This window comes from Macrotis lagotis, chromosome X (assembly GCF_037893015.1).
Source record: "Macrotis lagotis isolate mMagLag1 chromosome X, bilby.v1.9.chrom.fasta, whole genome shotgun sequence".
In the NCBI taxonomy this organism is placed as follows: domain Eukaryota; kingdom Metazoa; phylum Chordata; class Mammalia; order Peramelemorphia; family Peramelidae; genus Macrotis; species Macrotis lagotis.
The window spans coordinates 702,122,511-702,140,218 of record NC_133666.1 but is presented as its reverse complement, the minus strand read 5'-3'; the positions used below and the strand labels follow the sequence as shown (position 1 = coordinate 702,140,218).

The window sequence follows — 17,708 nt, the reverse complement described above, 5'->3', positions numbered from 1 at the left end:
ACTAGTTCCCAAGTATTCTGTTTCTCGCTGACCAAATTGAAATTAGCAATGGAGGCATTGTGTCCTTCCTCTGAGAAAGCTGGAAGATTCCTCACAGGTTACTGATGGGTGAAGGAATTCATCAATTATTTTTTTATAAGTTTTGTTTTTCTGCAAGGCAAGGGGTTAAGTGGCTTGCCCAAGGCCACACAGCTAGGTAATTATTAAGTGTCTGAGACCAGATTTGAACCCAGGTACTCCTGACTCCAGGGCTGGTGCTTTATCCACTTCGCCACCTAGCCGCTTCCATCAATTATTGATGTAACGTTGAAAATGAGAGAGGTCTGTTCTGAGTCTCCTGGTGTCAAAGCTGAGAAGCTAGAGAAGACAACCTGACATAGGCCTGGGGGCCTGGCCCACTTGAATTTTGAGGTCTCTAACCAAATGGGAGAGTTGGGGTCTGTCCAGGTGAAGGGTTAAAGATGGGCTATCAAGGACTAGATTGTGAAAAATTTACTGAACACATTAATAACAAAATAAAATTTGGAATCAGCTGACTGAGGTGAGAATGGTTGCTGGGCTAAGGAGCAAAGAATGGTGAGATAAGGCAGGACCATTGATGACCCTTAAATCCTGAAGAAACCAGTAGACTTGTCGGTAATCTTGAGTGTCTTCAGATTTGTTCTACGGAGGCTCTCGATTTCATATGCAAGTTGATATTGAGGTGCAAACTCTGCGCCATCTCTAGGCACGGAGGAGACTGATATGTGAAGAGGAAGTCAATTAGCCCTGCTGGGCCTTTTGGCTGGGCCAGCAGGTTGAAGCATCACTTCAAGAACCAGAAGAACATTGTACAACCCTAACAGGAACATGGGGTTGATCAATCTTCATGGACTTCCTCATATCATCAGCGTAATGGTCAGGGACAATTTGGGTGTATTTTCAGTGGAGAAAACCATCTGTATCCAGAGAAAGAATTGTGGAGTTTGAACAAAGACCAAATGCAGGGGGTCCAGCCTCCATGGGGGTGCAGCCTCCGCGGGGTCCTTGGAACCTGACAGGAGGGATAGAGTCGGTGAAATGAGTTGAGTCAACAAGTGGGTAAAGGCAGGAGCAGGTTGACTGTCTGCGGCTTGGATTTATTTTTATAGTCTCAGAATCATGTATGTTTCAAACAAGCAAGCTGAGATCATTTTCTTGGTTACAAGAGTGTACAATGTTCATCAACAATCATATAGTTCATATGGTTACAAGTTTTAATCATGTGATTACAAGTTTAATAATCATATAGTTAATTGATTTCTTATCCCTACTCAGACCATGATGACCTCAACCTGTCTGTTAACATATTTATTACTACATTGTATAATTATTCATTTAAAGTTATTAATTAAGCAATTCTTTTTTTTTTTTAGATTTTTGCAAGGCAAATGGGGTTAAGTGGCTTGCCCAAGGCCACACAGCTAGGTAATTATTAAGTGTCTGAGACCGGATTTGAACCCAGGTACTCCTGACTCCAAGGCCAGTGCTTTATCCACTACGCCACCTAGCCGACCAAGCAATTCTTTTAATGGAAAGTTTTTTATATTTTCTATGTAACGTTTTCGATACACTTCCTTAACAATCTATAGTAAGGGTCTTTATGCTTGTCCACCCATCCGTTAACTTACAGTAACAAATTTTTCTTTCAGGCCTTGTTGGTAGAAACCACGGTTTCTGTGACTTTTTTATTCCTTCCCATGAAACTAAGGCTGCTGGAGTTCACATATCAGTCACCTGTACTAACTATTTTCTCACCATCTTTTTCATATATACCTGTGTATGGTAATGGGGGCAAAACTCTTAATTTCCCTGGAATTCTTTTGGACCCATTTTTGTATCTGTTTTCCTTGTATATATTCTGACATCTCCTTGGAATTCCTAGTGTTGGGTTTTCCAGAGATTTCATAATGTTGAACCCTTTTGTATGCATGCCTCAGGGAGAGTCAGTCCTGTTAAATTTGGACAGATTTCCAATCTGTTTTATTCAAGGAATTTCTCTGAAATCCTTCCTTTATAGTCATTCTGCTATTAGGATGAGTAAGTTTTGCAATCAATAATAGACCTATGAATATGGGTATACATGGAATCCAGATATAAATATATACATATACATATACATATACATATACATATACATATACATATACATATACATATATATATATATATATATATATATATATATGTATTAAAGAAGGAAATGTTGTTCAATCAGGCAGTGTGACTGCCTTGAGTGTCCTTGCCGCAACTGTGTCAAACAGCTTAGAGACCCTGGCTCCCAACAACCAAAGATTATTACCTTCAATCTAGGAGGGAAAATCTGTTATCTTATTATATCATTTGGTGATCTCTTATACTTTATTTTTCTTCCTTAAGGAAATGATTTCTCTTTCATCATATTTAACTTAGATCAATATATATACTATGGACAGACTGCCTTCTGTGGGGGGGGGGCAAGTGAGATTAGGCAAAAAAATGTAAAATTCAAAAATAAATAAATTTTAAAAAATTTTAAAAAAGGGTAGCTAGGTGGTGCAGTAGGTAGAGCACTGGCCCTGGAGTCAAGAGGACCTGAGTTCAAGTCCAGCCTCAGACATTTAATAATTACCAAGCTGTGTGGCCTTGGGCAAGCCGCTTAACCCCATTTGCCTTGCAAAAAAAACAAACAAAACAAAAAAAAAATTAAAAAAAAAACATCACTTCAACTTCTTTACTTCCCAGAGGATGGGATTGCCTGAAACTAACTGTGGACATTGAGACCTCTTAGAGAGGCAGAAAGGCTGGTTTCCATCCTCAATCAGTGGCATATCCCCTGATTCCCATCCCATTCACACTAACTCCCACCCTTACATAGTTTTCCATCAACAGGCATCTGGGAGAAGGTGGCTCCTTGGGTCCTTCCCACCCAGGCCCCCTCCTTTCTCTTCTCTCACAATAACATACTTGTCTGTTGAAAAAGAGAAACACAGAGAAATGGAGACTAAGACAGAGAGCATACTCTCCTACAGAGAGAGAGAGAGACAGCGTGACAGAGAGAAATAAGAACAAACCCACTACCGCCACAGAGTACAAAATGGGAAAGCCCTACCTAAGGAGTCATCTGGAGGGCTCAGATTCAAACTGTGTGGCTTCCTAGTTGTAGGAAGAATTTATATGAGAATCTGAAGATCAAAGGGTCTCAATTTTCACCTCTGTAAGATCCAGAGTTTACAATCTCAGGTGGCCCTTCTACCTCTAGCTCTAGGATTTCTTGGTAGGAGCATGAAGGTCATGGAGTAGGGGTGGAGCCCTGCTCTGTATCACTCTTCACTCAGTAGCTATTGGGACTTGGACCTGAGTCTCTTACTCTGAGCCCACACCATCCCCCATTTTCTGCAAAAGATCTTGCTTTAGAGAGTCAAGTTTGATGGCATTTGAGGTAATTGTTGCTTGTACTCCTCCCTCTCTGTCTCTGCCTCTGAATCTGTCTCACGCACTCAATGATCTCTGTCTGTCTTTCTGATTTCTCTCTCTGGATCGCTGTTTCACCTAGAAATGTCTGGAAAACAAATATAATTCAAATAAAGTCATTTCCAGTGAACTAGAGACCACTAAGTAGGGGACAGCACCACTATTAATATTTTTAACTTCAGCTTTCAAGCAACCTCATAATGGCAGTGTGATTGGTGCCAAGCAGCCCCTGATGCAATGACCCTTAGAACAGGTTTCCTACTTTTTTGATTAAGGCAGTCCCTCTACTCACTCTAAAGCACCCCCACCTAACAGGGTCTTTGAGAGGATTAAAGGTGAGCACTGATGTCAAGTGCATCACAAATGTAAAAGTTGGGTATAAAAGTTAACTATTGAGTGGCTAGGTGGTGCAGTGGATAGAGCCCCATCCCTGGAATCAGGAGGACCTGAGTTCAAATCCTGCCTCAGACACTTAATAATGACCTAGCTGTGTGGCCTTGGGCAAGCCACTTAACCTGATTGCCTTACAGAAACCAAAAAAAAAAGTCCCTGATGATCCAGTCAAATAAAAAAATAATAAAATGTTTTCTCAAACAACACAAAAGGAGCCAGGCCCAAAGTAAAAGACCACAGACCGCGGTCCAGCTGAGAGCCTGCAGGCCCACGGCCGGGTGTGCTCGCTTCCATTCAGGCATCTCTGCCTTCTCCGCCCCAATGGCCTCTCCTGGCCCTCGTCCTCATCCTTCCCCTCCCATCCCCACGGGAAGGGCATCGTGTCTCCTGGGGGAGGGCCCACACGACAGTGCCCACGGGAGACCCCGGATCCACACTGCCAGGGCTCCTAAGATGCACCTGGGCCCCGTTCTACAATTTTTCCCTGATCTTACTCCCCTCCCCCCACCCCCACAGGAGGCTTTACATTGTCTCCATGGTAACACTGATCCAAATTGAGCGTGAAGAGAGAGAAATCACATCCTTGAAGAAGAAACATAAAGTATAAGAGATAAGGTCAGACCGGAGGAGAGCAGGTTTTTTCCTAAATTAAAGGGAACAGTCCTTGGTCTTGTTTCTCTGGATACAGACAGTAGTCTCCATTGCAGACAGCCAACTGTCCCTGATTGTTGCACGGATGGAATGAGCAAGTCCATCAGGGTTCATCATCACCCCCAAGTCGCTGTTAGGGTGGACAGTGTTCTTCTGGTTCTGCTCATCTCAGTCAGCATCAGTTCATGCAAATCCCTCCAGGCTTCCCTGAAATCCCGTCCCTCCTGGTTTCTTTTTTTTTTTAAGGTTTTTGCTAAGGCAAATGGAGTTAAGTGGCCACACAGCTAGGCAATTGTTAAGTGTCAGAGGTCCCATTTGAACTCATGTCATCCTGACTCCAGGGCCAGTGCTCTGTCCACTGCACCACCTAGCCGCCCCCCCTTTCTGGTTTCTAATAGAACAGTAGTGTTCCATGACATACATAGACCACAGTTTGTTAAGCCATTCCCCAATAGAAGGACATTTACTTGATTTCCAACCCTTTGCCACCACAAACAGGGCGGCTATGAATATTTTTGTACAAATGATGTTTTTACCATTTTTCACCATCTCTTCACGGTACAGGCCCGGTAGTGATGTTGCTGGACCAAAGGGTATGCACATTGTTGTTGCCCTTTTGTCCCCAGCTCTAGAGGAGAGATTCTGTTTTCCTCCCTCTAGACCAGGGTCCTATGAGGATCCAGGAGTCCAGGCTTCCTCCCCCAGGACCCCGCTTTGGACACAGTCCCCAAAGTTTTTTCCTGGCCCCCTTATCTGCACTCCTGAAGCTTGACCTGCTACCCCAGCAGAGCCCAGTTGTTCTCCATATTTCCAGTTTCCAAGCAGAGGTTCTATATGGGAGTACCAGTATGCAGCCCTGCCCCTCCTTAGATCTCAGGACTCAGTCATTCTGTTTTCCCAGGATCAGTCTCTACCTGGCACCCTTCATTCAATCCTTGAGCTCTCCTTGTTTGAATGCCTTATTTCCCAGACCTTATTCCTGCTCCCCATACCCATACCTCCTGCTTCCCTGCCTCAATTACCTTTTTTTAATTTATATTTTATTTTTCTAATGTCATGCTTTTATACCTTTTTCAACATTAATCTGTGCATTCGTGTTTAACATCTTTACCTATTTTTGTTTTGTTGTTTAAGAGAAATTAGAACTAAGGGAAAAGAAAGAAAACCAAGTGATGCGAAGGATATATATGAGAGAAGTTTTAAAGAAAAGTGAATATTGTATTCATTTAGATTCTGGGAAGTTCCCCCCACCACCACGTAGGTGTGTCTGTCCTTGTCCAGAAGGTGTCTCTCGGGGTTCTCCTTGATCTCTGCACTGCTGAGAGGAGCTGCAGCCCTCAAAGTTGATGAACTCACGATGTTGTTGTTAAGGTGTGCAATGTTGTCTTGGTCCTGTTCCCTTTGCTCAGTGTCGGCTCATGTCAGTCTTTTCTTGTTTCTCTACAATATAGTATGCCAGACCATTCATAATCCTTAACTTGTTCATCCATTCCCCAATGGATGGGCATTCCCGTGGTTTCCAATTCTTGACCACCATTAAAAGAATTCCTGCCTGAGCTTCTTTCAGTGCCCTCAGACTTGAATCTTAGACAGGAGTTTGTTTCCCTGCCTCAGGCCTAGGTTACCAACATTACTGCAGAGTGCAACTACAGTGGGTTGGACTGTGCCAGACTTACGCTTGCCAAAATAACTATTTTATGGAGGACTTGCACAGGGCCAGGGTTCTGATGGGCATCAGAAGAAGCAATAGTGAGACACTCTGAAGGTCTCATTGAAGAATTTTAGAACTGTTGTGCAGCATGAGAGCCACTAGCACAGGAGAGCCCTGCGTGGCATGCCCTCATCAGTGAGGCAACTGCCTTCTATGAGGAAGGCAGAATTGAATCCGCTCAAAGGAAAAGTGACCTACGTAAGCTTAGAGTACCCACCCCAGGTGTTCACATGGATTGTTTTGTGGCCAACCTGTGGTAGAGCATTCTGACCTTGTATTGGTCTGATCAGCCACAGTAGGACACACTCATTTGTCTCAAGCATAGTGATGTCATTTTGGTCTTCTTTCACAATGAAGAACCAGTGCTTGTGATTTCATCTTGGATTCTCTCTGTAGTTCAGATCATGTCTAAGTTAGCTGGAGAGGAGATGTGGGGAGGCAATGGGTTTATTGGTCAGAGAGTTTTGCCTCCAGAGTCACTTGAGGTGTTGCCTGGTCTCAACTCAACCAGGATCCCATATTCTGTCTGCTTATGTAGGAACCTCATTTCCAAGCCTGATCCTCCCTGAGGGCTTTGATGGCAGGACCAGTGCCTTTGTAACTCCCTTGGACCTCACCCTTTATAAATCCCTGGAGGCCAGTCTCTTGCCCCTAAAGAGGAGGCAGAGTTCCTCCCCCAGCCTCCTCCAGATCAGTCTGCAAGCAGGTCCTGAGTCAAATCCAGATACCAAAGTTGGAACAGACAACCAGCAATCTTCCAGAGTATGATCCCAAAGTAGTCTAGGACTAAGATTATGGAGTGGGGATGATGGACTTTTCTAGGTAGAGGTAAAGAAGGGAGGGACTTTTCGGGTGGCTCTAAGCTGTCTTCTGACTATCAGAAAGGCAGAGAATGAAAACCTTTCCAGGTTAGGAATATATTCTGATAGTAAATGCTTTGGCTGTTGCTAGTTTGTGAATCTATGAAGGGTGGGAGAAGCAGGACCAAAAGGTTGATCAAGACCAGGAAAAAGATTGAGGAACTTGGCAAAATGGAGTCACTTTGCTCCTTGTTACCTTTACAGGACTCCTGGATTCATGGGAATGGACCCTGGGAGCCTTAGACCCCCACTTCAGGTGAGTGCAGTGTATCCCCAGAGTAGACCAAGGAGGCAAATCTAGGTGCTGCAGTGGATAGAGCACTGGCCTTGGAATCAGGACTGGAGTTCCAATACAGCCTCTTAGACTTACTAGCTGTGTGGCTTTGGGCAAGTCACTTAACCCTGATTGCCTCACATCCAGGACCATCTCCAATCATCCCGATTCCTATCTGGCCACTGGATCCAAATGGCTCAGGACGATTAAGTGAGACTGGTGACTTACCACAGACCTCCCCCCCTCATTCATGGCATCACCTCCCTGTATGATACCGTGGTCTTCTTTGAGAATGAAGAACAAACATCAGACCAATATAAGTAACCAAATCCGTTTCTGTAGACAGAGGGGATGGGTCATGAAGAGGACGATGCCTTCTTATGTATCATTTCCTTACCAAAAATTAGGTTTGAAATTGAACCTGTTAGGAACCACACTGCCCTGTTCTCTTCTCCTGAGTTTTAAACTGATTCCTGGGACTCTAGGATCTTGAGCATTGAGAGCCCACACCTGAAATTGGGGTCCTCCCTGTTTGTTATGAATTTCTCCCTCCTTATAGTCAACCTTCAATGATCACTTCAGTCACAAATTGACTCAATACCTGCCTAGCATTCTGCACACACACACACACACACACACACACACACACACACACGCACACACACGCACACACACAGACACATATACACACACACCCAGTATACACATACACATGCCCACATACACCTCCCCACCCTCTCTGTGATTATAAACAGTCTGATAGAGGTTAGACATGCGCAGCTCTGTAAATCATTCCATTTCAGTCATTCTCTACTTATGTCATCTGGCTTGTCATTCATTATCCTATCATGGGATATTATATTATATTTATTATATTGTCATAATATTGCATCACAATTCCACAACAGCTTGTTTTGCCATTCCCCAGTTGTTGTGCATCCTCTTGATTTCTCAGGCACCACAACAGATGTGATAAATATTTTGGCGTTATTTGATCGTTTTTCCTTTTAAAAAACTGTCTTTAGGCTCTACAGCTGGCAGTGGTGTTGCGGGATCAACAGATGTGCAGAACTCTATAGCCCTTTGGGGAACATTCCAAACTGGTCTCCTGAAAGGTTGGATCAGCCCACAGCTCCACCCAAAGGGCATCAGCATTCAGATTTCTCATTTCACTTCCAACATGTATCATTTTCACTTTCTGTTGTATCTGATAGATGAGATGATACCTTAAAGTTGTTTTAATTTGCATTTTTTCTAATCAGTAGTGATTTAGTGCCTTTTTCACTTCTGTGTTCTTTGTCTGAAAATCATCTATTCATACACTTTGATTTAGCAATTGGTGAATGACAGTTGTATTTTTGCAAACTTCACTTCTCTCTATAGTTGAGAATTCAGGTCTTTACTAGTAATATCTGTTACAAATGTTTTCCCTGGTTTTCTGCCATTCTTTTTATTTTGTTTTGCATAAAAGCTTTTTAATTTTATATAATCAAAGTTGTTTATGCTAAATTTTTTGCAGTGCCTTTTTTTTTTTGGTTGGGCTTAATTTCTTCCTGTTATCCACAGACTGATCAATAAATAATTTCATGTCTGCCTCCTTTGTTCAGTAATTCGCTTTTATGACCAAACTATAGTCCCATTTTGACCATAAGGTATGGTATGAAGTGTGAGATCTTACTTATACCTACTTTCTACCCTGCTCTTTTCAAGTTTTTCTAACAACTTTCTGTGAAATGACAAGTTTTTGTTCTAAAAGTTTAGATGTTTGTCTCTATCCTCTACTGAATTGTATTGTGTTCCTGTATTGTAATGTGTTCCTAATTTATTCACCTAATCTACCAACTGTAATTTTTAGTCAGAAATTGTTTTGATGATTAACATTTTATAGTTGAAGTTGAGATCTAGTATGGCCAGACCCCCTTCTTTCACATTTTTTTCATTAATTACCTTAATATCGTTGACTCTTTGTTTATCCAAATGAACTTGGTTATCATTTTTTCTAATTCGGTAAGATAGTTTATTAGTATTTAATTATGATGACATTGGATAAATTGATTAGCTAAGTAAAATTGTCAACTTTTTTGTAATTTTTCTTTTTCACGAACAACAAATATGACTTCAATCATTTAGGTATGAGTTTATTTTATAAAAGCATTTTATATTAATTTTCAAAGAGTTCCTATGTCTGTTTTGACAAGAATACTCTCAGGTATTTTAGATTGTCTATTTATATTTACATTTTTATTTATTTAGGTTTTTGCAAGGCAAACAGGGTTAAGTGGCTTGCCCAAGGCCACACAGCTAGGTAATTGTTAAGTGTCTGAGACCGGATTTGAATCCAGGTACTCCTGACTCCAGGGCTGGTGCTTTATCCACTGTGCTGCCTAGCTGCCCCCCAGATTGTCTATTTATATTAAGTGATCTATTACAATGTAGAATAATATTGCTGACGCATAATATAATTTTTCAGGATTTTTTTCTTTTGATTAAATCAGTTTTAGTTTAAACTTTGATATCATGAATTTTACTCCTGGTGTTTTGGTGTTGTTTTTTTTTTCCATATAATAAATTCTACTTCTGCTTTTTATTTCCTTGGCATGAAGCTCTCATTTTGTGGGTCAATTCATTTCAATTACCTTCTGAACTATAATTACTTGTAAATTTTCCTCCTTCCAATTTTTCTTCACTATCCTTTTCACCCTATTGCCTTTATCCCTCCTGCTTCCTCTGCATTACTTTTCCCTACTACCTGGTCCTCCTGATCTTTAACCTATTCATCCTCCCACAAATCTACGTCTCATATCCTTTCCCTAATCCTATCCCTTCTCCTCTTTCTTTTTTCTGAATTTTGAAGACTTCATATAAATCTCTCTCTATATATATATTTTGGAAGTCTTTTAGATATATATATATATGTGTGTTTATATATATATTCATATCTCTCTCTGCGTGTGTGTGTATATATATATATGACTATATTGAGAATGGGTGAATAACATTAACAATGACAGTAAGGAAACTGCTCTACCCACCCTCCCCCTTATTATTTTCTTCTGTTTCAGTTTTTCCTTTTATGCTTCATATTTATGAGATAATTAATACTTTTATCTCTCCCTACATAGTTTTATATCTCCAGAATCATTCCATCCTGCTCAGGTCAACTCACACCTTTCTTTGAAACTATCCCAATAATGGCAACAGTCATAAGCATTGTCCTAATATTTTCATATATAAGAAGCAAAGAATTTGATCTTTTTAAAATCCTAAATGATTGATCTTTAAAGTTTGCCTTATTTTTCTCCCAAATGTTATTTGTCCTTTAAGTTCTGGGGTTGTTTTCACAATAACCTTAAAGTCTTTGAGGTTGTTAAATTTCTTTTTTTTTTTTCATTGAGGATTATACTTTGTTGAATAAGTTACCCTTAGTTCTTTACCTTAGTTCATTACCTTAGTTCTTTGGCTTTATGCAACTTATTGTAGTTTAAAAACATTAAATGAGATTTTTCTTCTTGTTTCTAATAGTTTTTCTTTAGCCTGGGAACTTGAAAACTTGGCTTTGACATTCCTGTAAGTTTTCCTCCTACAACTGGTAGTTGTTTTCATTTCTCCTTTACCTTTTTTCCCCCGAGAACTTCAGGGCAGTTTTCCTTGTTAATTTGTTGCAATATTGCATCAAGGGTCTTTTTCTTTAATCATTATTTTCAGGTAGTCCAACTATTCTTATATTGTTTCTCCTCTATCTGTTTTCCAGAAGAACAACTTTTCTGATGAAATGAGTCACATGCTCTTTTTATTATTTTGGTTCTTTTGATTTTGTTTTATTTCTCGATCTTTTAGAATGCCATTAGTTTCCCCTTTTCCAATTCTATTTTTCAGGGAATTATTCTTTTCCTTAAGTTTTTGGGTCTTTATTTCAAGTTGTTTGATTTTCTTTTCACCATTTTCTCCTTTTTTAGGATTGGTCTTAATCTTTTCTCATTTTTCCTTGGTCTCTCTTAACTGATTTCTAAAAACCTTTTAAAGTTCTTCCAAAAGCGCATTTTGTACTTGGGACCATTTAACATTTCTCATTGAATGAGAAATTGTTATTTATGGATGCAACCCCATCTCCTTTGCTCTTTGAAATGTAATGTTCTAATATCTACAGTGTTTTTAGTATAGAAGCTGCTAGGTTTTGTGAAATCCTGATTATTTTGCTACAGTATTTAATTTTTTCTCCTTGTTTTTAAAATATTTTCCCTTTAACCCTGGAATTTTGAAACTTGACTCTGACATTCTTATAAATATTCTTTCTCCTACTGCTCTCATCAGCCACACTTGGACACATAGTATTTTGTCTCAGACGTAGTGATGTCATTTTGGTCCTCTTCAATAATGAAGGACAAGAACCAACCAAATTTTCTTCCTAGGGTTTTTTCCCAGGTGGAGTGGAGTCTTTGTTTCTACCTTGCTTCTTGGCCTAGAACTTCAGGGCAATTTTCCTTAATACTTTCTTGTTACATTGTATCCAGATAGTTCTTTTGGTCATAATTTTCAGGTAGTTCAGCAATTCTTACATTGTTTCTTTGTAATCTGTTCAACAGATTAGTTGTTTCTAATGAGAAGTTTCAGATTCTCCTATTTTTTCTGCTTTTGAAAAATCTTGGTGTTTTATAATGCCATTCAATACCTCACACCAATTCTTGTTTCCAAGGAGTTACTTTCTTCTTAAAGATTTTATATTGGGGTAGCTAGGTTGCGCAATGGATAGAGCACCGGCCCTGGAGTCAGGAGTCCCTGAGTTCAAATTTGGCCTCAGACATTTAATATGTGACTTAGCTGTGTGGCCTTGGGCAAGCCACTTAACCCCATTTACCATGCAAAAACCTAAAAAAAATAAGATTTTCTATCTCGTTTTCTAATTGGTTAACTATTTTTTCAAAATTTTGATTGCTTTTTATTCTGCTAATTTTTCCTTGTTCTTATTTAATTTCAAATTTGGTTTGTTTTCTCTTAAGGATTTTTCTCTTTTTCAACTGGTTAACTTTTTTGATTATTTTCTTGACAAGATTTCTTTTTTTTCTATTTTTTTCTCATTCTCTCTGATTTGATTTTTTAATTCTTTTTACTTTCATCCAAGATTTCTTTTTGTGTTTGTGACCATTTGCCATTATTATTTCAGGTAGGAATGCTTTTTTTTCAATCTCACACTCCTTTGAAAATGATCCTAAATCTTCCTTCACACAAAGTTTCAGTGACTGAATACTTTTTTCTTTGCTTCTTCATCTTTATTTTATTTTATTATATTTTAGCAGATTATTATTATTATTATCATATTGTATTCTGAATTGTTCCTATTGTTACCCTAGCCCTCAACTCTTCTTCCTACTATTTACTTAATTCAATCTGGGGCCTCAAACTCATGTACACTTGTCTTCCTTCACTCAACCCCTGCCACACTATCCCCAAAATGTTCTTCCTCCCTATGGTAGTTTCTCCTCCCCGTCGCCAAACCTGGGGTCATGTCTGGAAAACCCTGCCATGCTTGACTCCCAGAAAGTCCATGGGGGGGGGGGGGTCATTCAGTTGTCTCCCACTCAGCACCTACTTTTCTTTAGATGAAAGTTTGTGAGGGAAAAGTGGCTGAGGTGAGTGTCTTGAGGTCCCCACTGCTTCTCTCATGCATTTCCTGTTGGATGATTCAGTAGAGTGTCTCCACTTCCCTCAGGCCAAACCTCATCCTATTTCATTCTTCTCTGAGTTCGCTCAAGGGGTCCTAGGGTGTTACCCCTTTGTTTTTGTTGTTGTTCTTCCTTCATTTCATGGTGATTATCTATCACTTTGTGGAAGAAATCTGTAAGGTATGGACATTTCTATCTTACTCTGCCATTTTCTGAGGATGTCCCCCCTACCTGGTCTGATGAAAAAGAAGTTCCCCATCACCTTTTCTTTCTCCTGTACGCATCCACCTCCCACCTCCCTGATAGACCCTAAACTTCCCAGATTCCCCAGGGTACTATATTGTATTATATTCCAAGGGATTTCTCAGCTTTGTTCCCACTGAGACATAACATCCATTTCTTAGAATTCCCTTGGGCTCTTAATGATCTTGGGTTCTAGAGATTCTGATTCTCATGTAGGGTATGACCGCTGGGCAGACCCCTTCACTTTTCTTTAGCTTCCATCTAGAATTGAAAAGGAGTGGATTCTTTACTTCTCAATAGTCTTTCATCTCTACACCTGATGACTTTTGATGGTCTAGGAGTTAGTGACATTCAAGGATGTGGCTGTCGACTTCACCCAGGAGGAGTGGAGCCTCTTGGACCCTCATCAGAAGCAGATGTACAAAGAAGTCATGCTGGACAATGCCCAGAACCTGCTCTCTCTGGGTAAGGACGCTTCCCCTGGTAACACTGAGTCCACTATCAATGGGAATGTCTTCATTCCCTACTGTGCAGGATTTTGAGCAATTTAGAGAGAGGAGAGGGCAGGTCTCCTGCAATTTTGTCTTTAATCATCCAGAATTCTCACCAAGATGGTGAGAAAGGAAGGGAAGGGAATAAGTATTTGTTTTCACCTGCTGATCACCAGATGTTATGATGAGGGCTCTTTTTTCTTTTTACACCATATTACGTCCCTTCATCGTGAAAATAACCTTCCAATTTAGGTGATATTATTATCCTCATTTGACAGGTGAAAAAGCTGACAAATGAAGGTTAAGTGATTTGACACACACCTTGTCACTGTCTGAGACTGTATTTTGACTCTGGCATTCCTCTGGCTAGGCCTGGGGTTCTCTCCACTGCATTAACTAGATTTCTAGATAATGGAAAGTGTGCGCTGCGTCCATCCTTCTATGGAGAAGTTGCGCCAATACTGACCACATTTCCTCATCCTGACCTGATTCCATCAACTTCTCCTCTACCTCCTCCCATAACCCTCATAAATAACTCCTCTGAGACTCTTCTTCAGGAGGCCTAGGACCCATCTGGTCTTCCTTTCATGTATGCTTCTGGCATTGCCAGAACTGCCAACCAAGAAAGAGCATTTGGCACAACTGTGGAGGTTGCCTGTAGAGAATCTCACCTGAAGAGAGAAAGACTCCCCAAACGAACAATACACAAGGTTTTTATATGGTTCAGGGACTGAGGAACAGAGGAGAGGAACTGGGTAAAATGTTCCTGTTTCCGGGCTTGAGGATAGTCTTGCACCTTAACTGTTTTTACCCTATTTTGGTAGGAGGTGTTTTTACCAGAATGGAACCTGTTAGGGTGGTGGGGATTAAAGTGAGGGGAGAGGACTGGACTATTGTGCATAACAACCTATCCTCTTTTGTGTTCCTTTCATTACAAGCACTAATGGGTGAGTCCAAGTTCCTATGTGTGAGTTTCATGGAGGGATCCTCAAAGTGCAGCAGCTTTGTGTATATAGTCCTTTCCAAAAGAGGACTAAATTTTAAATTTGTCTCCATCTTCATCCCAAATTGATTTCCCTGCCCAGGGCTTCCAGTTTCCAGACAAGATGTGATCTCTTCTTTTGAGCAAAGGGAAGTTCTATGGATGCTGGAGCAGGAAAGCCTAAATAGTCACTGTCCAGGTGAGTGACGTGAATTCAGGTATAGGACAGTGATGATGGTTGGGGTTCTATGTATTAAAGCGAAGCAAGTGTGGAATTTGGAGGCTGTAACACCTGCCTTGGAATTCTTTTTTTCAGATATTTCCTGACAGTTCCTTCTTGGGTCAATCCCTGAACTACTGAGTCTCACTTTCTCCATACTTTCAACTCCCTTCCATGGATCAATCTGTGACCCTAAAAGAAAGGCATTGCTTGGGATTTGGCAACAGAGAATTCTTTTGAAAATGCAAAAAAGAAGGGGCAGCTAGGTGGAACAGTGGATAGAGCACCAGCCCTGGAGTCAGGAGTAGCTGAGTTCAAATCCAGCCCCAGACACTTAATAATTACCTAGCTGTGTGGTCTTGGGCAAGCCACTTAACCCCATTTGCCTTGCAAAAACCTAAAAAAAAAAAAGAAAAGAAAAGAAAATGCAAAAAGGGAATGAGGTCAGTTCTTTGGGCTCTTTCCTAATCTTTCTTCTAGTCAATAAACATTTAAGTGCCCATAATAATGTCCAAGACCCTGAGAAAAAGCACCAAACACATCAGTAGATGTACGGGTCTTTCCCTGCTCCCGTGTTCCTTAAATTCCAATGGAGCAGGGAAGAGGCCAACAAGCATATAGAAACCCATGATGGACAGGATAGAAGTCAAACTAGTTAAGAGACAGATGACCCCAAATTTAAGGAGGATTGAAAAATGCTTATTGTGGAATGGGGGCTCTGCTTGGCCACCAGGGAATCCAGGGAGAACCTTCTAGGAACAGGGATAGGCAAGGGAATAACCATGGAGTCTGTGTTTGAAAATCCTGTCCCAGAACAGGAAGGAGACCCATACCACTGGATTCTAGCATATATGGGGAAACAAGGTGAAAGAATACTGTCAGTATAGAGGAAGGGCTGGAGAAAAAGTGTTTTAGTAGCTCTAGATAGGGTTTTATATTTAATCCGTTTGCTGGGGAGTCACTGGGACTCAGTGAGCATGTGGTGTTAAGGTCAGGTGAGAATTTTGGGAAGAAGAATTTGACAATGGGGTTAACCTGAGGCAGCTGGACCACTGCAACCTCTTACAAAATCTCAGATGTGACGTGACCATGGTCAGACACAAGAAAGTGACAGTATTGAGAGAAAAAGGGATATATGTGAAAGATGTCACCAAGGTAGAATCAAGTGGACTTTGCAAGAGTTTGAGGATGTGGTTCAGCAGTGGGAATGTGAGAGAGTTGATGAGTATTGCATTGCATTGGACTATTGGGAGATGCCTTAGCATTAGGAATACAAGAAGATGGGAGGGTTGGCATACATAGAATGAGTTTCCTTTTGGAATTGGTGAAGTAGAAATAGGACACAATAATGGAACTAAAATCTAGAAAAAAGAATATTGAGAAAACGAAGAGATTGACAATGTCATAGGCTGCAGAGAAATCTAAAAGGATCAGAATAAGAATATCCATTGAATTGTGGCCATTTGAGAAATTAATATTTTTCTTTTTTTATTTGACTTCAAAATACACAAATTAAGTATAAATGGTAATTGAAAGGTATATTCTGTACATAGAGAAAGAACTGAGAATTAGAAATATCTATAGAATATTTTCACATAGTTATACCAGTTTGTGTGTAATTGGGCATCATATAATGCACTGGGGCCTCAGGGAAGAAAAGAAAAAGAAAAAAGGAAATACAAGGCCAAGGAGGTGAACACAATTTGGAAAATGTTACCTCTATCTGTTAAGCAATGAAATAGAAGAAAGATTATTGAATGCAATCTCATGGGGATACATGGATCAAGTAAGAGTGGTTCAAAGATTAAATTGAACTGGTTTTATTTATTTAGTCAATGTGGAAGAGTGAAATTTAATTTAAAACAATGGAAAACTCTGTTGAATATTATACCAAGGTAGATGAGAATTTGAATGAGATTATGTGGCAGCTAGGTAGCAAAATGGATTAGAGAACATTGACAATTTTCACACATAAAAGGATTTTCTTTAGCAAACAAGGAGAATCTTTTCATCTGATAAGGAGTCAAAAAGGTAAAGAATGTTTTTGTTTTCTCTGAGATTGGGTAGATAATTCTTGAAAATGTCCAGTTTTTTTAAATTTTATTTCATTTTTTATTTTCATTTTTATTTCATTTTATTTCATGTCATTTTTTCAATCATATAATATGAAAATTTTTCAACAACAGCCATGTGTATATTTGTGTTACAATATTTTCTTTCACTCTCCCTTCCCATCTCCCCCCCCCATCAATGAGCAGCCTAGTGAACACTGTACATGTACATTTGTGTTTAAAAGGTTTGAATATTGGCAATTTTCTGCATGAGGAATTATGTTTGTCCTTGTCTTTAATTTTGGAAGAAGACTATGACATCAGGGATTTGATGTTATGACAAGCCTGTGAATTTCATTTGAGTGATGCTAAGACACCAGTACCACTTGCTCCTCCAAAACTATCTAGGTGTTAGCTCATTATTTACATTGTGATTATCACAAAACTCTCAAGAGAATGCCTGCCTCACAGGTGTAGTTGGTGTTTATTGTTGGGATCCAGTGGGTTTATTTGTCCAACTCTTTATAAAGTAGATCATCCTTAGGATATAAGCTAATGCCATTTTAAACTGATAGGTTGTCTCCACTTAAGATTGAAGTTTGGGACTTTTTTTGGGGGAGGGGGAACAAATAGTTGATGAGTTTAGAATCTACTAGCGCTGGGAAGGGGCAGTAATTTGTGTTTATTTGTTTTCCTGTTTA

The 17,708-nt window shown here is 40.0% G+C and overlaps 1 protein-coding gene across 1 annotated transcript in view; it reads left to right on the top strand.

Moving 5' to 3' along the window:
• LOC141497218 (uncharacterized) overlaps positions 1–17,708 on the top strand; it is a 54,010-nt gene that overhangs the window by 18,217 nt on the left and 18,085 nt on the right. Inside the window, 4 exon segments of the mRNA XM_074199866.1 lie at positions 5,746–5,886; positions 7,291–7,342; positions 13,602–13,728; positions 14,840–14,935. Coding sequence (XP_074055967.1) covers positions 5,873–5,886; positions 7,291–7,342; positions 13,602–13,728; positions 14,840–14,935 — 289 coding nt within the window. The 5' untranslated portion in view covers positions 5,746–5,872.